This window comes from Ophidiomyces ophidiicola (assembly GCF_022830035.1).
Source record: "Ophidiomyces ophidiicola strain CBS 122913 chromosome Unknown scaffold_10, whole genome shotgun sequence".
Classification (NCBI taxonomy): Eukaryota; Fungi; Ascomycota; class Eurotiomycetes; order Onygenales; family Onygenaceae; genus Ophidiomyces; species Ophidiomyces ophidiicola.
The window spans coordinates 390194-415193 of NW_026054650.1; the positions used below are offsets into that span (position 1 = coordinate 390194).

Sequence of the window (25000 nt, forward strand, 5' to 3'; positions counted from 1 at the left end):
CTGGGATGAAGTGGTGCTTGCTTGTAAGCAAAAAGACAAGCTCTGTGGGGCATCCTTGATGGTGGACTCTTCCATTAGCTTATTTCAGCATGACCCGCTAGAGCTTCGAACATGCCGGACTCAACGCATTATGGTGACCATTGCTCATGCGGCACGGACTTTCCGAACAATGCCTGCTTGCATCACCGTCAAGGTTTGACAAAAGATTAATATTCTTTATCTTCGGGAAGACAAAAGAACGAAACCTCTGGGGGCGAAAACTCTACACCTGGCCATAGCTGATCTGCACTGCTGTTTTGTTCGCGTGGCTGCCCGATTTTTGGCTCAAGGACGGGCGAACTGATTCTAAGTGGCCGAGATTGCCCCTCTTGCCATGATGCAGAATATTGTTCAATGAATAGCTAGTATGGAGTATGAAACAATGGATTGATAGACCCTGCCACTCATAGCCAATCGGGGCCTCAGCGACAGTAATTCCACTCATACCCTTGGCGTTTGTTTCGAGGCAGCGAGTCATGAAGCACTCAAAAGAGCTAAGCGAGGATAATCTCACATTCCTGTGCGGAGAACTTTAATACATGTTGAATTACTCTACGGAGTACTTGGGCTTGCATTACTACGGTAAATATATTCGGTTATTGTGAAATCAAAAGGTCTTCATTCCAATTACTCTCTCGTTTTAGCCTAGTTCCACATATAAGGCTAACTAGCTCTAGTGCATACATTAACCATGCCTAGCTTCCGAAAGTACGAGCTTTCTCTTTATTTGTGATCCTGGATATGGTTGTGAACGTGCTGGGTGTCAGCATATGCCCGGAGCTCGGTAATCTTTCCATCGTGGTTGAAGCGCATCAAGACAACCATTTCGTGGTTCCATGGGGTATCTATAAAGGCGTTTTAGTGGTCACAGGTAACTATGCAAAGCAGGGAGCAAATGTACTGTTTTGAGTTGTTGCAGTGCTGTGAAGCACAGCCGCCTTCCACTCATCACGCTCGCCCCCAATGACATGGAGAACCTGCCCCTTGATCGGCTTGGTCACGTCGATGATGCTGCTGAGGCTTGGCATACTGTCAGAGTCCAAGTGGTCTTTGAAGGAATCCAGACCCTGGTGTTTCCCACCAAGGTGGAATTCATGGCCAGAGATGTGGAATTCGACGTCTTCGGAGAAGAGTTGGTCCAAGTGTCCGAACTGGAAGAGGGTCTCGGAATCGTCGTGGAGATCCGAGTTTTGGAGTTTGGAGTGGAATTGTGACTCCAAGAGGGATTTGATCTCGGCGTTGGTAGGGATGCCCATTGTTAATGATGGCTTTAGGAGTGCTGAGAAAAGACAATTTTCCAGAGGTAAGTTTGAAATGTTAGGTCTGGTTGTAGAAGTTGATCTGATGAGAGGGCAATATCCAGCTCCTTATATGCTTGTTGATACAGCCATCGGGCCAGCGGAATAAAACGAGAGAGAAATAACCCATGTAATGTCCCGAACCAGTGCCCTCCATCGCCTTGCCAATGTAACCCATTTGGTCTGGGGAATGGAGCCCAAGACTCGACACGAGAGGCCACAACGGCTTCTTCAGATAGAACCGGGGTATAGATAAAGATATTGGCTACGGACAGACCGTGCGGTGGCTGACTGGCGTGCCAGTCTTGAGAGCTCTATGGTCCCACAGGCTGAGTGGTGGAACGAGGCCGGGTGTGATGTCCGCTCGGATGTTGAATGCAAAGCGGCCCCAGCTGAAGTTAGTGTTTACACAAGGGATTGGCTATGTTGATACCATGCAGTCCCAGAAATATCCCGTGCGGAGACATAATTCATGTCCCGCCATCTTTCGGTGCATGACTATGTGTTGTGAGAAGTTTTTCGATGTGACCGCTTGGGATTAACCACGCTTAACTCGGGTCATGACATTGACCTTAGAAGCCTTTGCAGTTTTTCTCCTGTCTCATACCTCAAAATGGGCTCAACACCTGGTATACCACCCAATGACAAGCCCAACACGTCCTCAAATGGCTCAACCGGAATTTTCCCATCCTTGACCGACGGGTACATCAGCGATTGTACTAACCACGGTATCAACAGAAAAACCTTCAGAGTTGATATCAAGACCTCCGAATATAACACTGCTGCCCAGGTCTTCCTGGATTCGGAGATCATCTCAGATGAAGCAACTACAGTTGCGGCATGGTCGTTGACAATTTCGAAGTATATCGGAGCGGATGAGGTGTCTATCTATATTTTGCTCACTGAAAGATCGCAATGGCGGATTTCAGTTTGCCCTTTAGCTGTCCAAGAGTCGCAATCGCAGTTGCAATTCCTTCGACACGCCCAAAGGCTTCTTTATGATATAAGATCTGGGGGCGCACATATCTTAGAGGCGCCTGAAGATGAAATTTCCGACCTCGCCAGCCAATCGACTAATACTGCTATTGTATTTCACAATGGGTCGCCTATTAGATCTGCTCCTGCCCTTGAGAATATACTTCAGGTATTCACACCCAGCCTTTTTTTTATTTTGATTTTTATTTTTTTTTGGTTTTTTTTGCAGCAAAGAGAAACTAACGTCCAGTTCAGAAAAGCATTATTAGCCTAAACGTTCTCGATATCAATGAAGCCTCGAATTTGTATCTGTCCTACCATAATTGTATGCTTTCAGATAATCAAGCGGCCAACGTCGGCACGACATTTGCCAAAGTCTTTTCTATTTTGAAGCAGAAAGCCGGCACCTCCCTTGGGAGTATTGACTACATGAGTAAATCCCACTTGGATCAGCTATGGAAATTCAACAGCCGGATCCCGGAACAACCTTGGATGGAATGTTTTCATGATGTTGTCGAAAGGCACGCCTTAGAAAACCCATCAGCACCAGCGATCGACTCGTGGGATGCTAGACTCACGTATCATGAGCTAAACACGCGAGCGGCCCGTTTGGCTAAATACCTGCAAAATCATGGTGTCTGCCCGGGAGTTATTGTCCCAATATGCTTTGAGCGCTCATCGAGTGCTATCATTGCCATGCTTGCTGTTTCCAAAGCTGGAGGAGCCTTTGTGAGCATTCCACCCTACCTCCCACCCGGAAGAAGGGACGCAATAATTCAAATGGTCGCCCCGCCTTTCGTCTTAACGACGTCTGATCATGGACACCTCTGGACTGCTAAATTGAGTTGGATTCCAATAGAAGGCGATCGGATTGAACGCCTACAAAATTGCGAGGGCCCACCAATCTCGAACGCGCAGCCGAAAGACATGTTTTATGTCATCTTTACAAGCGGCTCAACTGGTACTCCAAAAGGGTGTATAGTCTCCCATTCATCTTTTCTCAATGGGGCGCTTAGAAAAGCTCCCGAATGGAAATTCGGGCCTAACCGTCGCGTGCTTCAGATGCTCAGCCACACATTTGATATGAGCCTTCTTGAGATTGGTACCAGTTTAGGTTCTGGGGCTTGTGTATGTGTGCCTCGAACAGAAGAGATTGAAGAGAGCCTTGCCTGTGCAATAAATAAGTACAATATAACGTTGGCTGTCATGACTCCGTCTCTTGCCCGTAGGCTGGAACCTCAAGCTGTACCAGGCCTCAGAGTCCTCTGCCTTGGAGGCGAACCATTCCCCAAAGAAATAGTGACCATGTGGTCGGAGAGAATCAACCTCTTCCAATTTTATGGCCCCAGCGAGTGCTCAATTAACTCATCCAGCAGGGCTGTTACACATAAGAACACCGACCCTTTGAATATTGGGGATCCCAATAATGCAGCTTGTTGGGTTGTTGATTCTGGAGATTATAATAGGCTAGTGCCAGTTGGCGCTATCGGTGAGCTACTAGTATCCGGGCCCATTGTTGGGTTAGGATACCTCAAAGATCCTATTAAGACATCACAGGTGTTTCTTGATGATGTTGCTTTTCTACAGGGAGATTCTCAATACCAAGGTTTCCGCTGCTACAAGACGGGAGACTTAGTACGTTGGAACTCCGACGGAACAATCAACTTTTGTGGTCGGGTAGATACCCAGGTGAAACTTAATGGTCAGCGGCTTGAACTTGGGGAGGTTGAATATCATTTAACTCTCAATAATAATGTTCGGCATGCTGTGACGATAGTACCAAAGGTCGGCCGCTGCAGAGACAATTTAATGGCTGTTATATCGTTGAAATCAACACCACAAAGCCACAACGTGGTAGAAGACATACTACCCTTACGAGATCAGCCTGTTGATAGCGTCGTACTATCTTTACGGACACAATTGCAGAACGCATTACCGAGATACATGGTGCCCACAATTTGGGCATTCGTCAAGTATATGCCTATGTCGGCTTCTGGGAAGATTGACCGCGTCAGAGTACGGAGATGGGTCGAAGAAATGCCGGAAACTACCTTCTCTGAGATAACAGGAGGAAATCCCAATGCCATTGATGATTTCGAACCCACAACCGAGCTAGAATACGTCATCCAAGAAATTTGGAGCAGTGTCCTCAATATTCCTCCACCCCAAGTTGGTCTTCATCTGTCTTTCATCCAACTTGGTGGAAACTCCATCCTCGCACAAGATGCTGTTGCTAAATGCCGAAAAAAGAATGTTTCCTTGTCGATGACCGATATCTTGACGTGTGAAGGCGTCGCTAGGGCGGCATCTTTAGCAACGCTACCTGAAAGCAACGGTTCCTCGAGCAAACCCTCTACTTTTAAGCTAGCTGCGAAGAATTTCCGAGAGGGATATAATTGGTCCCGTTTTGCAGTTACTAATTTTGATGAGATTGAGGATATATACCCTTGCACGTCCATGCAAGTAGGCATGTTTATTGGCCAAATACGTAAACCGGGGTCGTACCACTTGCGCTTCTTTTATAAACTGGCCAACAAAACAGGGGTATCGCCTGACTTGGGAAAGATTAAGACTTCATGGTATAGAGTTGTTGCTCATCATCCATCACTTCGCACAATTTTCTTGGATGATTTAGGAACTGATGCTGAGTGGCATTCACTTGTCCTGCGGCAACCACAAGTCGATATTATCACTCATGAAGTAGCCACAAGCACTTCTCCATCTGAAGCTATGGATATTTTTACACGTTCGCTAACGCCGTTTGTCAAAGATTCTCCCCCGCACCGGGTGACAGTTTGCGTCTGCGATGGAAAGGCAATATATCTCATGCTTGAGGTCTCACACGCCCTAGTGGATGGAGCTGCTATGGAAAGCCTCATGAAAGATTTTGCCTATGCTTATGGTGGTATGCCATTCTCCCACAATGCTCACACCTATCGCGACTTCGTGGAATATGTAGCGCAACGAAACACAGAAGCGAGTGCTACGTATTGGACGTCCTACCTTGAAAACTGTCCACCGTGCATAATTCCAGTTAGTAGACAGATGGTCTTTGATAATATTCCCACAAGATTCTTGCGGAAAGATTTTAACTATGAAAAAAGCCATGCCTTCCTTTCACGATGCAAGGAGAGACATATAACTGTGGCATCTGCAGTGCGAGTGGCTTGGGCGTTAGTGCTTCGGGCGTATACAGGCTCTCGTGACGTTTCCTTTACTTACGTCGCAGCTGGACGAGATGTTCCAATCAAAGACGTGGATAAAATGGTTGGACTCTGCCTAAGTATACAGCCATGCCGTGCACGACTGGAGTCCAGTGAAACCCTGATATCTCTTACAAGGAAGATGCAGCAGGAGTACATTGAAAGTATGCCATACCAGCATTACCCCTTGACTGAAATGAAAGCTAGACTCTACCCAGAAGGTAGCGAGGCAATGTTCAATACAGCGGTGTCGATGGAATGGACAACTCGTACAGATCCATATTCTAGTTCGTCCATATCGTTTGAAGAAATTAGGGAGCAGGATGATCCGACAGAGGTAGGAATACGATTCCGTAAATTAGAGCTGTTATTAATTTTCTCAATAGTATGATATAGTGGCTAACGTTGATATCTTGAACGGTGCAATGAAGCTTGGCTTTTTATACTGGCCGTCATTTACAGAAGATGACGTGATATGCATGGCCAATGCGTTTATGAAAGCTTTGAGCTTCTTTCTAGAGTATGACGATATCCCTATTGATTCTGTATCCTTGCTGGATGCCACAGATCTTGACATCGTGAAGTCCTCCCAACATTCGCCACTAATCTCACATGAAATAAGCGTACTGGATACAATAGAAAAATTCGCTGCTTTATATCCTGACGCTCCAGCAATTGTATCTTGGGATGGACAATACTCCTATAGCCAAATGGTAGAGTTGTACTCAAAGCTTGCAAAGCATCTCATCAAGCAAGGCGTGAGTCGCGGGGATAGTGTCGTTGCATGTCTTAATAAGTCGTGCTGGTCCACCATCACCATTCTAGCCATCCTGAAGTCAGGTGCGGCCTTGGTTGCTACAAACCCTCTTCATTCTCAGCAGCGTCTTCACACCACAGTAAGGCATTGTGGTGCCACACTCATACTTGCCGAGCCGAAGTTCATTTCATTCTTCGAGACAGCCAGTACGCGAGCGATTTCAATAAACAAGGCAACGGTCGAAGCGAGCCTTCCATTCGTATCCCTGCCAATATTAACTGGGGCTGACCTGGCTACCATCGTTTACACTTCAGGAACAACAGGGGAGCCGAAAGGCATCGTTATAGACCACGGCTCCCTTGCCACAAGCGTCTTACTCGGACACGGACGAAGCTACAAATACGGCAGAGAAACGCGAGCCTTACAGTTTGCATCCTTCACTTTCGATGCCTGTTTGCAGGAAATTGTCACGACGTTGTCGCACGGTGGTTGCGTGTGTATACCTTCTGAAGATGAGCGGCTATCAAACCCATCAGATTGTATCAATCAGATGCAGGTGAATTTGGCTTTGCTCACGCCGACGGTTGCGCGACTAATAAAGCCCGAAGATGTAACTGGTCTGAAAACGCTTATCCTCTGTGGTGAGCCAATGAATCGGCAAGATGTGGACGTTTGGGCTCACGCCGTCGACCTTTATAATGGATACGGGCCGGCCGAAACAACAATTTGCGTTTCTGTAAATGGTCCAGTACGGCATGCTGATGACCCTTCAAACATTGGCCGTCCAGTGGAAAGTGCCCGTTTTTGGATTCTTGAAATGGCCGATGGTAATCGCCTCGCACCTCTGGGTTGCGTGGGGGAGTTAGCCGTGGAGTCTCGCCAAGTGAGCCGCGGTTACCTTGGTGATGCAAAAAGAACAAGCGCCGTATTTATCGAACCCGCTTGGCTACCCGGTGCGAGGGTGTACAAAACAGGTGATTTGGTAAGGCGGAATCCCGATGGCAGTCTGTCTTACTGTGGCCGCCAGGACACACAAGTTAAGATACGCGGACAACGAGTAGAACTCGGTGAAGTCGAGCATCATGTGTCTGAGTGTTTACCGAATGCATCAGGTGTTGTGGCGGAGGTTATAGAACCTGCTGAGAAAGGCAAGACTATCCTTGCTGTGTTTTTCTGCGCCAGTACAGGCTTGGGTAGTGTGCCAGTGAGCAATCGGGGAGAGACCGAAGTAGGAGCTTCGGAGATACAGCCCGTATACATACCGAAAAGTGTCATTGAAAAACTTGAGGATTGTTTACCATGTTATATGGTACCTGCTGTCTTCTTTAATGTGAAGTTAATGCCTATAACTATAAGTGGTAAGACAGATCGACAACGTCTACGTGATATGGGCTCCTCTTTCTCGGCTGAACAACTTGCGCGAGCAATCAACGGAAAAGATCAGCAGAGACGGATGCCATCAACTGCGGTAGAATGTCGACTACAGAAGCTATGGGCCTCCGTTCTTAATGTCGATTCATACCAAATTGGCCTAGACGACAGCTTCTTCCGTTTAGGTGGAGATTCCATCTCAGCCATGAAATTGGTCACGGCAGCGCGGAAATTCGGAATCGCCCTGACTGTGGCAGAGATATTCCGCCATCCTCATATTGACGAACAGGCTGAAATTTCTATCTCTTCATCCGAACTTTCACAAGAATCCATCACAGTCAGGCCGTTTGAGCAGGTTGAAGGGAAGGACTTAGAGGCGATCCTATCTCTTCCAGAGCTTGCCCCGTATATCACAAATATTAGTAATATCGAAGATATTCTTCCCGCGACAGACGTACAGGCATTTTATGTTTCACGGGCCATTGAATCTCCTGAGGAAGCCCTGAACTATTTCTACTTGGACTTTGATGGTACTGTTGATTTGGCGCTTTTAGAGGAAGCTTGCCAAGCTGTCATAGACCATTTCCCTATATTGCGCACTATATTCGTCCCATTCGGGGGAAAGACGTACCAAGTGGTTATCCGCAAAACCGGGAGACTGGTTGAAGTGAGTGACGCCATCAAAGATCTTTGTCGAACAAGCGATGATTTCTGTCTGCATGATCTGAAAAATGGGGTTAAAGCCGCCTCTCTATTTTCATCGATCACAATTCTTCGGCATCAATGTTCAGGTTCCCGGCTAATTTTCCGTATATCCCATGCTCAGTATGATGGCATGTCTTGGCCCTTGATTCTTAGGTGTCTTCGGGAAGCATATTTCGGGATGCCATTGAGACCAGCTATAAGCTTCTCCAGCTTTGTATCTTACACAGCTAGACGAGCCACTCAATCACGAACATATTGGGCCAAACTTCTCCAAGGATCCACCATGACAGAAATTTCCTTGAGGTTGGCGCATGCTCAGTCATCACATGGGCAAATATCCAAAACTCACGTTACAAAGACTCTTTTGAAGCCTATACCGCCAAAAGGAATCACCGTTGCATCTCTCGTGAGTTCTGCTTGGTCGTTGGTCTTGAAACATATTACTGGGAAGACGGATGTGGTATACGGATTCATCGTTTCTGGGCGTAATGCAGTTATTCAAGACATTCAAAAAGTAGTGGGTCCCTGCATGAATACCGTTCCAGTCAGAGTTACCTTCTCCTCCGCTTGGACAACGTTTGACCTTTTGCATTACGTCATGGACCAGCATCTTTCTATGGGAGAAGCCGACTCCTTGGGCTTTCAGGATATAGTCAAAAACTGTACCCAATGGCCGGCTGATACCAAGATGGACACACTGCTTCAATATCATGATATTGATGAAACCCCGGGTGTTTCTCTCTCTGCAAAATCAAATTCCAATGTTGCAAAGCTGGACTGGTTTAGAAAACCGTATGCCGTGCCCACCAATGTTGAGATATCCGCCCGGCCAAACCAAGATAATCTCGACATATCAATTACTGCAGATAGTCATTTGCTGGATACCCACACCGCAAGAATTCTTTTGGACTCATTTGAACGTGCCATACAGTGCCTTTCTGGCACTGATACTGTGCCGCTGGGCTCACTTAACCTACCCCTTGCACCTTCTCGCTGTCAATGCAAAGCGCCTGATTTCTATGCGTCATCTTATTTAACCTTTCAATTATTGTGTTTGATGTTCAGATGACAAAAGATAATCTTCGTAAGAATGGTGTTTGGGGGTGATGGTGCTGTGAAGTTCGAATAGAATTTGGACAAATGCGCTGATCATAAGGCTTGCTCAATGCCAAGGCTCTAGTTAGTTAACTAACTAGTTAGTAGTTAAGTACGGAGTACTCCGTAACTAACTTACTGGCTAGGTGCTGCTCCAGAATTAGTTGCACTAGTTAACCACATATATATGCAGCTCGTTCGAGTGTCTAATACTACTACTCTTTCGTAGTGACACCGAACTGGTTATGTACTCGAATCTTGGGGCTACCTTTATTGTACCATCGTACCCTGGAAATTTTCTTAAATTAGTATCCCTATAGCAAATACTAGCAAAACGATGCTCCAAGATAACCTTACAATTTACCTAATTTCTCATAGCCCCAAAGTACACGAAACCCTCAAGAACGCCTCGTCACCAAAACTAAGCTCTCTTCTGCCACAATATCCCTTTATCCTCTAGCGCCATAGTTGGCTCCATTTCTATGGCAAGTTTGCTAATGGTTCCTTCGGGGCCAAGCTTGAATTTTGCTTTAGTGGCAGTGGATGCACCATACATCAAAGTTCCAACAATCCAAAAATCGCCTGTGATATGTCGGAGTTCTAGTATCACCGCTGAATCGCCAAACGCGCTATGAGAAAGCGTGGCACAGAGCTTTTCGCGTCCTAATTTCTGCTTGCTAGATAGTGGCGGGAACATAGACTCTTTGGGGCATTCGCTTGTAATATTCAGAGTTGGATAGGCTGGATGAGTATATATACCTTCGTATGCAGACAGCTTAAGAGGAGGTTTAAGTGGAGGCTCTGGAATATGCGGATAGAGGTCTTGTAGGATTGCTGGAGAAATTTTAGTGATCTCTAGGCTCTCTTGCGCTCTAAGTTCCAGGCAATCTACTAGTTAGACATAACAAGTAAAAATCTAAGTGCCTAGAATACTAGAGAAAACATACCTCTGTTTCCAATCAAACCGGTCTTTCTCTGGTGTGTCGAGGATTTCATCTATTAAATGATTGCCGAGTACAGTCGCAGCAGCATTCATTCCTACCATGTTGTTTCCCAAAATGACAAATCCAATCTGCTTTTTTGGTAGGAAGCAGACAAAACTCCCAAAGCCTTCGATTCCACCAGGGTGCTGGATGATCACCTCTCCAGCGTACGTCCGTAGAAACCATCCAAATCCATATAGTGTTGGAGATGTATCGGGTGGCATTGCTTCTGGCGAAACGATAACATGACCGCCCATCAGAGAGGCATAACCCGCAGACGATATGGGCGCGCGACGATGCATTAACACTTTCACCCATTTGGCATAATCTGCTACGGAGGAGATAATATTCCCAGCTCCTCGGATACTCTCTTGAAACGAAAGCTCGGTATCCTGCATCTGCCCTGTTGAGTTTAAGAAGTACCCACGAGCAATATCTTTTCCAGAATTCTGGGCATCAGAAATAGAAACGTAAGTTTCAGTCATGTTCAACGGCTCAAGGATCCGCTCACGTAGGATATCTTTGAAATGGCGACCCGTCAAAGTTTCGATGAGGTGCGCAGCAGCCATATACATTAAATTATTGTACTGAAAGTTGGTACGAATCGGTGTCGTAAGCGGTAGATGCCTGATTTTTCGCACGGCTTGCTTTAGTGTCATGTCTGCAAACCAAACCCAGTCATGGCGTGGCATTCCAGAGCGGTGGGATAACATGTCCTCAATCGTAATTTGAGTAGTAGCCCAAGGATCTTGAAGAATAAAATCATTTGGAATGAGACTGTGGACGGGTGTGTTCCATTGAATGTGAGGGTAGTTCTCATTATCGTCAACCAGCAATGAAAGTAATGCGGCAGTAAAAGCCTTCGTTGTGCTCCCTCCAAAGAAAAGTGTATGGTCGGATACTACCCGTGAGGTAGAGAGATCAGAAACTCCATATCCCTAGAATGCTTCTGGTAAGATGAGGAAAGTACAGTTTGTGATATATGGAGATACGCAGGGCCTAGGGAGTCTTAGGAAGCGCCTAACCTTTGTGAAGACATCGTCGCCTTTGATAAAGGCCACTGCAAGCCCTGGTACGTTGAAATGCTCAAGCGACCAGTTTACCTTGTGCTCAAAAGCCCTGTTTAGTGGATGTAGGGCTTGAGAGCTGATCCCAATGGGGGTTTGTTGAGGGATACATGCTCTGAGAAGCCAGAAGAAGACAAGCATTGACCAATACGTCGTCATCAGAAAATTTAAATGTTCGATAATTGCTGGTCTCTATTTTGGAGAAGAGTCGAAGTTCGAGAGGCCGCCTTTGGCATGGGTTGGGAGAAGCGGAGACGTTGTTTAACCCAAAGACTGTTCCAGTCCATTTTGAAATTTGGCCACGATCGATCGCCAAATCGTGTTGACCAGTTAACTAACTGCTTGGTATTGAGGCTACTAATGGGTGATAATAGCAGCCCGATAATAAAAAAAGGACGTTTCACTATAATCACACCAAAACCCAGGCAAACGGATTATGATGTTGTTCTCGATGGAAAATACAATTTTTCGTGAGCGCAAGTTGACAAGAGCTTAGCCTACAGCCTCTATTCGTAGTCTGGGGGCTCTTGCAGCGGTCATCGGGAAAATTAACTAGTTAACTACCTAAACGTAAGTGCTTAGTAGGTCGTCATTTGAAGGGAGTGTCTTGGATTTGATCTTCACCGCAACCTACAACCGTCGTTTTCGCACGCTGCCTTTTTAGTAACCCACCATAGAGACAATACCAAGAAAGAAAAAGAATCACTCGTGTCTTCTGTAATTCACATGAGCCAAGCGTAGCTGCTAGTTATGTCGAGAGGTTATTTTGAAGAAGTAGGAACACGAAGTTGGATGATGATCAGAATTCCAAGACAAGAAGTGCAAACACGCAAAGAAGAGGGAATTTGCCGCTCAACAATTTACTGTAAAGAAAGATGCAACCTCGCTTAAATCAGACGAGGAGCCTCAATCTGGCATATGTTCAACATTGCGATCTTCCCCTGTTAGTCTCGATAGCACATATGTATACATGCTTTGGTGCACAGCAATTAGGAGGGCCCGGGCGCAGAATCTTTGGAATTCATCATACGGTCATGATGCACACAATCCTCGTGTTTTGGATACTCATTAGTAATGAAGTCTTCCAAGGTTGCTGAATTTCCATGTGGGAGCATGGGCACCTAGTGCATGGGAAACTCCAATCGAGATGTGTCATTGGATGAGAATCCTGCGCCTTTTATGACGCTTCCGCACCATGTATGCATGTGCATACTATGAATATATGGAGTAGTGCCAGCAGGGTATTCTTCCACCAATCGTAGCCAGTTAATATACGATTTTCCCTTCCCCTCTTTTGTGGTGGAGGTAAAATATACGGAGAGCGGCGGGAAGATAGTTCATGCCAGATCTGGGCTAATCAATTCGAGCGTCATGTCAGATGAGATGTCTTCTAGAGGGCAATGGCTTTTAGTTCTAGCCTGAATAGCAAAAATATTTAAAACGCTCAGACACTGTGCTTCTATGGGAAGGGGTAGCGAGGGCATTTCTTCTTCCACGCCCCAATTAGAAAACCCATGCCTGGCTATTGTACGGGCTGAACTTGCTCAAGCCGTCATTGCCATTACCATGATTGCCCACCTAACCCATGGAAAGAAACCCTGCATTTGCGGCCCTGTTTAGCATTGTGCTGGAGCCGTGGTTTTTAGCTCGCTTTTGTTTAACAGGAATCTGCAGGCATACTTACAGTCCATTAAAAAGATGCACAGCAGGGCTAGTGACTATCCAGCGTCACTTTCGGAAACGACCTGGCCTGTACGGAGTTCTCCCCACAGAAAAAGGAACTCGGCGTAAGGTTATCAGTTCTAGGTGGTTAGTTAGCTAAGCGGCTGACTCAGCACACTAGTTAGGCAGTTTCGTGCCAAGTTAGTTTAGCGCGTCTTGTGTCGCCTCAAGAAGCCTGACGTCTCAATTTTGAGATTCCACCCAAGCAACTAGCTACTGCAGCGTGCCGCCGCGGATATCGTGTATCTGACACTGAGGATATCTTGAGAAGTCGAGCATAGCTTACACACTGTGGTGCACTAACTGATTTAGCTCCGTTTGGGCCCAACGTTCTGGACAGCTATGCGACGGAAGACCTTTGCTGTGCAACAAGAAGGTTTTGTTTTTTGGCCGCAATGTGAGCTATCCCGGGATGGAACATGCCAACAGAAATGGCCCTGCAGTAGCAAGTCGGTCTGGGTCCACGGCCCACGCGAGACGCAGAAACAGGCATCTAGGCTGCTCATTTCTCCCGCGTCGCTCCAGGGAGGGCTAGAGTACCCCTGTTTGCGCTGCCAGCCCAATTTTTATTATCGACATGGCTTTGCCACAATACGACAAATGGAGGGCTCCTAATCGCTACTCCATACATTGCGTTGGCTGCAACTTTGGCGAGGCTGAGTGCAACCTAACATACAACTATGTTCTAGTTCTTATGTAGGAGTTTGCCTGCTCTGTACTGGGGAATTGTACTCTGTGCTTGTCTGGATGTTGAGAACCGTTACCCACGGTGCAACCGTACATTGAAGTCTTGAGAGGTTGCTAATATTCAATCCTCAACCGATTTGCAAGATCTAAGTCTATTTTCACCTTTCGTCAGATACTTCACAGCGGGGCTCTGGCTCCTATATGATAGGCCCTGTACGGGGTACGAAGAACTCCGGACACACTGTGGCTTTTCTCCGGACGTGAAGATGGCTAGCTGTGTTTCCAATGTTTCCAATGCATAATATGTATCGATCAAACCGGGAATACAAAGCGAAAAGAGCAGAATACTTTCGTCGACCAACATTTTAGCTTGCTTAGCTTGCTAAAACTGGGGCACACTCCATCCTCGCCTTTTTTTTTTTTTTTTTTTTTCTGTTATTATTATTATTTTTTCTTTTTCCCCTTGAAACGGAGTTTTGTGACAGCGAACGAACAATCGCCTTATCTCCATTTCTCAGGCGATCCCCAGTTCTGCTTTCGTTGGAAAATGTTACATTTTGTCGATCTCGCTTCCGTTTGCTGGCTATTTTGTATTTCAAGATGCGGGGAGTTTAGTCCCATGGTTATAGCGATCGCTGACCCGAAAGGTACTTTTTCGAAGTGTATTCTGGCCCATGGACTTTATCTGTGTATACTCCGCATACAGAGTACATGGAAATTTAGTACAAATGCCGTTCTATGTATTGGTGTAATGGCCGAGGCGCGCATATTGTTGTCTGCTTATGCATGTAAACCGAATGCATGCTTTGTTTTGGTTAGCGTTTAATAAACTGAACGCTCGTGTCACGCCCTTGATGTCATCAAGGACTTCTAGTTTGCCGCCTGCGGACAGTGCGCTGCGTTTTAACCTGTCTATGCACCTCATGCCCCCCTTGCCACGCTGTGTTGGCATCCCGGGATGCCCTAAACCCGGCTTTGCATGGAACCTTCAGGAAAATCCCGAGAACAAAATACTTTGCCGAATAGGCGACAGATATTTTTCCAGACAGCAGCCAGACTTGATGCAAGGTAAGCTCTTCTTTCCTGCACTTCTTACTGGTGAGCTGAACTTAGCCCGCTACCTCATTATCTCTTAGCTGCCAAAGGTCATGAGGAGGTTGTCGACTACTTAGGACGCGTCTTCCCCTGCCGTTGCACAGCGGTGTTCGATTCTTTTTACAACTTGGCCAAATTCCCTAATCATTCATAAAAATGGCTTTTTTCGCTCACATTTCCCACTTTACTTTCATTTTCCAAAATGCCTGGATAACATTATTTTTCTTACTACTCTCCTATGTTTTTACGCTCTCCGTTTATCGTCTATATTTCCATCCACTGGCCAAGTTCCCGGGGCCGAAACTCGCAGCACTGACCCTGTGGTATGAATATTACTACGACGGCATTAAAACTGGACAATACACCTTCGAGATCGAGCGCATGCATCAGAAATATGGTAGATTCTAGCGATTCCGCTTGATAGTCGTTCGAGGTTTAACACAGATCTTGAACAGGGCCAATTGTTCGCATCAGCCCTTACGAGCTCCATGTTAACGATCCAAAGTTTCTTGATGTTCTCTATACGGGCCCTGGAGCTCGTAGGGATAAATATGAGTACTATTCAGGTCAATTTGGGTACGTGTTTTACCCCGTGGAGGCTGTCCTAAATACTAACATCTTAATCTTAGCCAACCCAATGTAAGGTGCCAATCCAATGACATTAGTATGGTAAATAACTGCTGATATTCAACGATATAGAGCGCTTTTGGCACCTCGAAACACGATCTACACCGTGTTCGTCGCTCGGCTCTTAATCAATTTTTCTCCAAGTTCTCGATTAGACAACTAGAACCTACCCTTTCCCAGAAAATTTTATTCTTCTGCGACTTGTTGGACAAACATACAGACTCTGGCAAACCCGTCAATTTATCGAATGCTTATAGCTGCATAACTAGTGATGTAGCGATTGATTATGCTTTTGGGCGTGGCCCAAACTTCGTTTCGTTCGAGAATCCAGACTTTGAAAGAACTTTTCGACCAGCAATACTAAGTATCACTAAAATGGGCGTACATTTCAAGCACTTCGGTTGGGCTCGATCTGCCCTGGAGTTTATTCCAGTGTACGTTATTTCACAAACCTAACTTTCGTGCCGCACATAACTCACTGCCAAAGGCCATTACTTGCACGGTTTCACCAGGGGATGGCAGAGTTCATGAAATTTCAAAAAGTACACAAGATTATTTTGTTTTTATGATGAATCTAAGGTTTGTACTGATACGACCGCAAATGAAATAGGATATTGCAATTCAAGTTCGACATATCCTAGACGGCAGCAATAAAGGGCATGAACAAGGCGGTAAGACGATATTTCATGCTCTTCTTACCAGTCGCCTCCCACCAGAAGAGAAGACACAGGATCGACTGTTTCAAGAGGGTATAGTCATCGTGGGTGCCGGAACTGAAACTACAGCATGGGGTATGTTTTCTCTTTGGCTAAGCTACCTAGATCAAAATTTATGACGCCCAAATGCAGCATTATCCGTTGGAACCTTTTACCTTTTAAGCAATCCGGAGGTCCTGGCCAAACTTCGTCAAGAGCTTGAGGACGCCATTCCAGACCCAGCCAAACTTCCTTCTTTGGCCGTTTTGGAGAACCTTCCGTATCTGATAAGTCTACCCTGGGCTCTTTCATTGGAAAATGGTGCTGATTAGAATATTTGCACAGCGCAGTGGTTATGGAATCATTGCGTTTATCATACGGTGTTTCGACCCGCTCACAGAGAATCTCGCCGGACCAGCCGCTGATATTTAAATCAAGCCTAGAACCCAGTAGCAAGGCAGGGTGTGTCGAATATGAGATTCCAGCTGGTACGCCAGTAGGCATGACATGTTACTTAATCCACAATAATACGGACATCTTCCCTGAACCAAAAAGATTCATTCCCGAGAGGTGGCTTGATCATGAGGGCAAACGCCATCGGCATCTAGATCCGTTTATCATGGCATTCTCGAAAGGAACACGGCAATGCTTGGGCATTAAGTATGAACTTTTATTTCTTTATTTGTTTTACTACTATTCCTTTTTATTCCTTTCCTACACAATGAAGTCATATTCCGCAGGGATTTACTAACGTACGCTCTTTTCTACAGCCTTGCATATGCAGAGATGTACATGTCACTTGCCGCTGTTATGCGGGTATTTGGTGGTCGTTTTCAACTATTTAAGACTACATTAAAAGACGTGGAGATGAAGGCCGATTTATTTGTTCCGGCTCCGCAAGGCGAAAGTAGGGGTGTCCAGGTTTTGGTGCGAGCGGATTGAACTTAAGATGGCCTATATGCATCCTGAGGTGTTAGACGAGGAGCGAGGCTTCTACGAAATGTGTTGTGGGTGGTATCGTGGGGATGAGTGTCACAGAGGAGCAGGAAACAAGGCCCTGCCTGCCGTATGAAGGATGCAAGGAAACAAGAGTTAGGATTTTATCATTGCTTCACCTGTTTGCTGTTAAAGCGTAGGATGCCCCCGCCGGACTGATTAATAACTATGCGGGTAGTCCCACAGCCAAGAAAGGCCATCCTTCACCTAGTTTGCCTTGACCAATGCTTATAATCGAGATAAGTAGGAGGTTTGCTAGTATTCGAATTACGGGATAGCGTTGCTTCTGCGCCGGAAAAGTGCCAATGCATCCATTTACGTCGTATGCGTCGGTGCTTCTGGAACGGGTAGATTCGGGTTCCTGCTTGAGACTTTGAGCCAGGGTTCTCGGACATATCAGGTTCATGCATGTTATTTTATTTTTTTTTCTTCTTCCAATCCTTTTTTCTTATGTTGCTTTGCTCTTCCATGTATTATCTGACCATGCAGAAACCGAGCCATTCGAAGTTGGACGATACTACAATACTTGATGATCTGTCTATTGCTAACTATCAAGGTTGAATCGGAAGAATGTCGGTGAACCGTTTTACGTCACTGCGAATGGCAAATTGGAAGGCGGAGTATGAGCGGGAAAGGCAAAGACAGTCATTAAGCTGGGATGGATATTGGGCATATGTGCTCCGGAGGTACGGAGCCATGTATGTACATAGATTAGCCCAACAGTAGACGTATGTATATTTTAGCCATGCGGGACGACAGTGGAGCTGTCAGTGTGGTTCAAAGTTGTGAAGTCTTCGACAACAGAATGAACACCTGCTAAAGCTACACGCGCAGCAGGTATGAAACGCTATAGCACTTATGAAAACACATCCTACTTCAAATGCTGTTGTTCAGTAGTTTCACACGCCCTATGCAGAGCATAGGTGTGCCAAAGCGCAAAATATTTCCATTACTCCGTACTGTACTGCTGTCCAGAAGATCGGCTTCTCAAAGGCTATTTATTATTGGCCCACAAGGCATGCATAAAGTTGAATGTTCTCGGAGTTTATTAATAGGCCAGGGTGGCACTGCACACAGCTTGCACAGCCTTGTGAGGAAGCACGTTGTGCGGAGTACTTTGTATGGCTCGTGCGTGTGGCCCGTGGAGGGTCGGCTGTCAGAATTCGCGACGCAGGAGGCGAGTACGGAGTAGAGAACTATATTTGCAACTTCTTTTAGCTAAACCAAAAAATTTTGATAATTGAGAGCTGGGGGTCTGGGGCGCTTATTGAGGTGTGGTTCTGGGTCAACGGATAATCATGTTCCCATGGTGCTTGTCGAAAATCCTACCCCACTGTGAGCCACCCACAGAGGGAGTATCAAATCGAGTCCCAGTTTGCATGCGCATGGGAGGAAAGCCAGGCGGTGACTGCGGAGACAGATCGCGAGCACAATTGAGACGCTTCAAGAAAAGCTGGCGCCTGGTGTGTCTGACGATGCTGTTCTGATACCGCCGACCGCGGATCTTACATAAGCTGCACTGCCCTATGCGTCGGATTTCTAACGTGCCGCTAGTCCAGTCCCGGCTAGCGGCTACTCGAATCCGGCACCACCGGGCCCATTTCGACGTCAGTCTTGGCGACTAATCTGAATTAGTCAGGTACGGCCGCGGTATTGGCGTAATTTTGCACTGGAGTTGGCGGCGTCACGAACGCTTCGGGTTTGGGCTAGTAACTTTGAGCCTCTCCTTTTCCGCCTGAGCTTCCCGCCTATTATTCACTCCCCGAACCGCCCACCGCACTTCATCGCCGGCGCCCTCTGCATCGCCATCTATCTACTCTAGGCCTCCCTTTTCTTTTCTTTGGCAATCTCCTTCCGGCGCTGTCACAAATACGGACGACACTTGTTTGTTTGGTACAATTCTATTCTTTCTTCCTCTCTTGCTCGCGCGCTTCGTGACCGACTCCACTCGCTATTTCTCTTGCCCCCTACTGGTGGATCTGCCGTATCTTGAAAAGTTTTCCGCTACTTCTCGACCATATACAATTGCGTCTTTGGATCCGCTCCCTCTACTTCCTTTAGATCTCCTTTTTACCTCGCCAGATTCCTCCTCCGCATAATGAGTGTACGTGAAGCCCTCTGAGAGCCGGATAACAATGATACTTCCATGCTTTCATCTCTCCCTTATTTTATCATGCATGCTATTATACAGGCTGTTTGTTCTATTCAAGGCTAACATTTTCGTTTAGCGGCCGGGTTACAATAATGAAGGTTATGGCTACGGTCAGTATGATCCGTACTCAGCGCGTCAAGATACATATAACCAAGGGGGGTATGAAAATCGATCAAATTACGGTATGTCCCCTAGATTCTACCAGGCGGAATGTCACCCTTCCAATGTGCTGATAGACCCATAGAGATGAACCCTATGCCCGCCAACCCCGGGTATAGTCAATATAACGCCCCGGATCCTAATGCGATTTTGAACCAATGCCGCGACATAGATGGCGGTGTCAACACTGTCGAAAGCTACATCGCACAAATTGATACGCTACACAAACGGCTACTTAGTGATGTGGATCCAGTTCGCGAAAATGCCATTCGAGCAGAGGCGGATGAGTTGGCTACTCAGACCAAAGGCCTTTACCGCAACCTCATTGAGCGGATGAAGACCATCAAACGGCTGCCTGATGCTGGAAGTCCCCGCAACGCCCCTCAGATCGGAAAAGTGGAGCGACGACTGAAAGCTGCCGTTGAACAATACCAACAAGCCCAGGTCTCGTTCAGAAAAGAATCCGAAGCCCAAATGGCAAGACAGTACAGGATAGTGAGACCTGATGCCACGGAAGCCGAGGTTCAAGAAGCTGTCCGAGACACCTCAAACCAGCAAATCTTTAGCCAGGCTGTATGCTACCCCCCGCCAAGTTTTTGAAATTTATTAATTCTTTTGCTAGTTGATTCAAAGTGACAGACGCGGTGATGCACAAAAGGTGTCTCAAATGGTGCGGGCTAGGCACGAGGAGATCCAAAAGATTGAAAGAGATTTTGTCGAATTGGCACAAATGTTCCAGGACCTCGATGCCTTAGTTGTCCAGCAAGAGGCGGCTGTTACGCAAATTGATGAAGCAGGCGAAGAGGTTCTCACCAACGTAAACAAAGCCAATGAGGAGATTGGCGGAGCTATCGAGAAGGCTAGAGCTCGTAATCGGAAGAAGTGGTGGTGCCTTCTCATTTGCAGTAAGACTCTTGACGTCCCAAGGATTTGCTTTATTTTTGACTAATTTCACACAATAGTCCTCATTATCATTATCATCGTGGTTGTTGTCGTTGTCGCCGTTCTCGTTACCAGAAATACCGCCCCGGCTCCTAAATAAGAGACAACGGCCGGTCATATCACTATGTGCGTAGTCCTTCGTTTTTTGCGCTATTTGAACAATATATTTGCTTAAAGCTACGAGTTTCTGTGCATTTGGAGGATCTCTTCCTGGATGTTGGGATTTTTGACTCGCACTATGTCCCTTGGACAGTCATCTGTTCTCTCCGCCGCCAACCCATTCTCTTTTTACCAATACCATCCTTGAAATAGACTTTAATACCGCGTCAATTCCTTTGTTGTACAACCTCATTGAACACTCCGAGCTGGGAACGGCCTGTTCAGATCATTGCGGTCATTCCTTTCCCTTTCGATTGCATCTACTCCTGTGTTACTAGCCACCTCCCCATCTATTCTCTTTGTTGGGTTTTCTGTACTTGTTAATTACCTTTTAATTTTGGTTACTTGCCTGCATATCAGTATATTTTCATTGCCTCCCTCTACTAAGTTCTCAACTGTATCAAAATCGGCTTCTTTTTTACTGTATGGTGGGATTGTGATTCTTCATACTTAAAGTGTACCCATTAAATATGAATTGATCGATTTATACAGACTCCTATGGCACAAGTAAAACAATATGTTGATTAGTTATCGTCAATACCATCAATATTTCGTGTACCTGTCTCTATCTGTTATACCTACAGATGCAGGACGACTGTCCACAATTGAAGGGCCATGGTTGTCATCCTGAAGGGAAACTTAGGTCATGATTCACTATTTTTGCTAATCCTGAAAACAATCTTGTGATCTTCTGATACCAGGTCGCAGAAGACATGCTCTGTCTATCATGTGTAAATATTCGAGCCACGTTTTCTCAGAACAGCCATAGTCCAGCTTCTATAAGGCCCCCTATTTCAAGCTATCCTCGATATCCACTATGGATGTCAGTTATGGATCGTGGGTTGCAGTATTATGTAGATCGCCGTTAACTTAGAATATTCTTTATAAAAATGTTCAAAATTAAAAGATTTAACGTATTTAGATTCTACATTATGTAAAATATATAAAGTAATACTACTTAATATAATAAATAAATTAGTGTATATTTGTTTCAAAAAAAGATGTATTAAAAGTACGATCAGTTAATACCTGTTAGTGTCCATGTGTAGGTATGTAGATATTATGTACATAGATATGGAGCAGAATCATGCTGCTTATATCTGCAAATATCAATGATACCTCCGCACTAGATGCCCACTATATCATTTATGCTCTTTGCCTTCGTGGCTGGAGTCGTCTGGCAGTCTTCTCAAGCGACACTTGCCACTTGATGATACATAACACTCTACATACTTTCATTGTGAATTTTTCAATCTCTCTCTCTCCATCTCTTCTGGAGTTTTAGTTTTTAACTGTAATGCGTGTATCCCTCCTTCTTGTGCCAATTCGTCACTTAAGAGTTCGTATATCATACGATGCCGTGCGGGCTGAGATTTGGACGCAAACGCCGAGGATATTATAGTCAGGCTATCACGAAGTAGTGTTAAGGTAGTGCAGCTATCGTAACGAAATCTTGTGGGATGATACCGGAAGTGTGTCTCTTTTGAACTGACTCCACGCATGGGTGCATGGTGAGCGTGTAAATGGGAGTCGTTGCATACCGTGAGAGAGGTTGGAGAGAGAGCAGATTCAATCTACAGTAATAAACGGTTATCACTTAAAACATCTAGGTTGTACATGATGTATATGTATTCGTAGTTAGAAGAATGTACGTGCCTTTGCGCGAATGGTATCTGCCATAGGTGTCGTCGAAGCCGCGGCGGAAGAGGCTTCGGGCAGTGATGACATGGTGGAGGCAGAGCGAAAGATTAGCATGCGGTGCAGGCGGAGCAACGATAGAGGGCGGAACATCTGGTTGTGTACAATAATTGAGAGAATATCTTAGGTACATATGGGTCGGTCATGTTGTGAATGAAATCTCAAAATCTAGAACAATCTTGGGGTTTTCTGTTCTGACAACATTTCTACATACGAAGTACATACATACATACATACATACATAGAGTACACCCGAGGATCCGGCATGGCTTGTTAGGCTCTCTTTAAACCAATGATGTTTAGCAACTCCTTCTCCTATAATCTGTCGAGGTGTTGTCGTTATTTACGATTAAAGCCGATTTCTTGCGCATCTCCTCAGACCTCCCAAGATCACTTCAAACGACAACTCTCCACCTTCCCTGACCTTCCTCTATTCCGGGCTCTCGCCTCTCACGACCCCAAATCCCCGGCGATAATCCACAGCGTTTCAGGGCGGTCTTTCAGCTATGGAAACCTAGTTGACGATACCCTACAGGCACAGGAGAACCTAACTCTTAGTACAGGGCGAGATTCGAAGGTGCAGGGACGCCCGGTGGCATTCCTCGCGGATAATAGCTATGACTACGTGGGTACTGCTTCCTTGAAATGTCTATGAATGAGCTAAACATCTGACACTCAACCCTCTTCCTGAGCAGTGACACTGCTCTCTATTCTTGCCTCGGATGCCATTGCTCTCCCTCTCTCTCCTGCATTTCCTAATGGTGAATTGAGATATATCCTGGATAACTCTGAAGCTGCTATACTACTCGCCACCGAGAAATACGCATCAAAGGCACAGCAGGTTGCTGAAAGTGGGTTGGAGAAACGTCCCGTTGTGAAGGTCATCAAAAAGATCAACCCCAGTGGGAATTCTTCTATAGAGTGCAAATATAAAAATGAAGCTCTACAGGGGGGGCTGATGCTCTATACTTCTGGCACAACTAGCAGGCCGGTATGATGGCGCTTCCCTCTGCCCTATTCTGGTCTAATTATCTTATAGAAAGGAGTGCTGTTACCTCACTCAGCCCTGACAGCGCAAGCGCGGTCTTTGGTGGAGGCATGGAAATACTCCCCGAGAGACCGATTGCTTCATCTGCTACCCCTACACCACATTCACGGTACAGTCAATGCAATTCTTGCGCCACTCCTTGCCGGCTCATCAATCGAATTCATGTTCCCTTTCAACCCCACCGCCGTATGGGGCCGATTTGCCGCACCTTTCCTCTCATCCCAGGTGGGTGTTCATGCAAGCCAGCCCGTGACATTTTTTACCGCTGTGCCAACCATTTACAATCGACTTCTTTCTACCCATGGCTCTCTTTCACTCGAGATCCAAGAAGCAGCGAAAGTTGCCATTTCACCTAACAATCTTCGGTTAAACATCTCCGGCTCGGCAGCCCTGCCCACACCCACAAAATCTGCCTGGACAAAGTTGAGCAATGGGAATATCTTGCTCGAACGATATGGAATGACAGAAGTCGGCATGGCACTCAGTTGCGGTTTAGCTTTCGCAGATCGTGTAGATGGAAGTGTGGGGTGGCCGCTACCCTCCGTAGAAACTCGTCTCGTGGACACCGATTCCAATGAAGTTATACAACTCGGGGATGAAATCGACAAAAGTGGCCGTGAAAGGGTAGGTGAAATCCAATTGCGCGGTCCAACTATATTTAGCGGGTATTGGCGCAATGAGAAAGCTACCAGTGAAGAATTTGTTCTAGATCTTGATAACAAGGGGAAATGGTTCAAAACTGGTGATGTTGCCATTAGGCGTGATGTATTCGGATCTGGGAAGAGCTCACAGGCTTGGGCTCGTGGTCCAATGTACTTCATTCAGGGTAGGAAGAGCGTGGATATCATCAAGACTGGAGGAGAGAAAGTAAGTGCTTTGGAAGTGGAGAGGGAACTCCTTTCTCTGTAAGTCTCCTAAATCCCCTTGTTTTCATATACTAATGGCCATCGTAAAGACCTCAAGTGGCAGAAGCCGCCGTCGTAGGCCTACCGTCCGAGCAATGGGGCCAGAAGGTTGCTGCCGTTTTGGTTCTTGATTCCTCCTATTCTTCTCATGGCCAGCAAGATGATGGTGCAAAAAGTAAAAAATTCAGTGCTCTAGACATGCGTCGTGCATTGAAGGATAAATTAGCTGCATATAAAATTCCACAGGAAATGCGTGTTCTGCAGAAGGGCTTACCGAGAAATGCCATGGGGAAGGTCAACAAGAAAGTGCTGGTAAAGGAAATTTTCGGAGATATGTAGATTATCTCGATTGTGGTCAGCCTACGCAAAACTGAAGATTCCAAAGATTGGAAAATTAAAAGACCCAAAGTAGACAGTGGGCTATGGCAGTTTAGAAACTAGATCGATAATCTACTTGCAATTATCTTGAATGGCGTAGTGGCATATACGCTTTCGGCACGGAGGAATAAAATAAAAACCATGAGCATCGAAATCGCTGAGTGTTGCCAAGAGAGCATATCCACAGCGCCGATAGTACTATGAACAATGCCCCAGTATTTCATATCATTAAATCAATAGCATA

The 25000-nt window shown here is 46.0% G+C and overlaps 6 protein-coding genes across 6 annotated transcripts; 4 read left to right on the forward strand and 2 right to left on the reverse strand.

The window, feature by feature from the left end:
- Positions 1-762: 762 nt before the first annotated feature.
- Positions 763-1295, reverse strand: LOZ57_003241 (uncharacterized protein; the record flags this gene model as incomplete). Its single annotated transcript, XM_049252292.1, has 2 exons — positions 763-884; positions 941-1295. 2 exons carry the CDS (start codon positions 1293-1295, stop codon positions 763-765), a joined length of 477 nt encoding a protein of 158 aa, XP_049108796.1.
- Positions 1296-1950: 655 nt separating this feature from the next.
- Positions 1951-9417, forward strand: LOZ57_003242 (uncharacterized protein; the record flags this gene model as incomplete). The annotated part of the gene is made up of 3 exons (XM_049252293.1): positions 1951-2481; positions 2568-5852; positions 5902-9417. 3 exons carry the CDS (start codon positions 1951-1953, stop codon positions 9415-9417), a joined length of 7332 nt encoding a protein of 2443 aa, XP_049108797.1.
- Positions 9418-9864: 447 nt separating this feature from the next.
- On the reverse strand, positions 9865-11634 carry LOZ57_003243 (uncharacterized protein; the record flags this gene model as incomplete). Its single annotated transcript, XM_049252294.1, has 3 exons — positions 9865-10315; positions 10391-11364; positions 11452-11634. 3 exons carry the CDS (start codon positions 11632-11634, stop codon positions 9865-9867), a joined length of 1608 nt encoding a protein of 535 aa, XP_049108798.1.
- Positions 11635-15153: 3519 nt separating this feature from the next.
- On the forward strand, positions 15154-17261 carry LOZ57_003244 (uncharacterized protein; the record flags this gene model as incomplete). The annotated part of the gene is made up of 9 exons (XM_049252295.1): positions 15154-15394; positions 15453-15573; positions 15627-15636; positions 15697-16058; positions 16112-16166; positions 16235-16415; positions 16473-16599; positions 16665-16979; positions 17090-17261. 9 exons carry the CDS (start codon positions 15154-15156, stop codon positions 17259-17261), a joined length of 1584 nt encoding a protein of 527 aa, XP_049108799.1.
- A 2152-nt stretch (positions 17262-19413) lies between these two features.
- Positions 19414-20668, forward strand: SSO2 (Plasma membrane t-SNARE, secretory vesicle fusion; the record flags this gene model as incomplete). Its single annotated transcript, XM_049252296.1, has 5 exons — positions 19414-19419; positions 19544-19649; positions 19712-20199; positions 20249-20531; positions 20589-20668. The coding sequence occupies 5 exons, from the start codon at positions 19414-19416 to the stop codon at positions 20666-20668; spliced, it is 963 nt and encodes a 320-aa protein (XP_049108800.1).
- Positions 20669-22720: 2052 nt separating this feature from the next.
- LOZ57_003246 (uncharacterized protein) lies at positions 22721-24717 on the forward strand (the record flags this gene model as incomplete). Its single annotated transcript, XM_049252297.1, has 4 exons — positions 22721-23054; positions 23121-23416; positions 23465-24378; positions 24429-24717. 4 exons carry the CDS (start codon positions 22721-22723, stop codon positions 24715-24717), a joined length of 1833 nt encoding a protein of 610 aa, XP_049108801.1.
- Between the last annotated feature and the right edge of the window lie 283 nt (positions 24718-25000).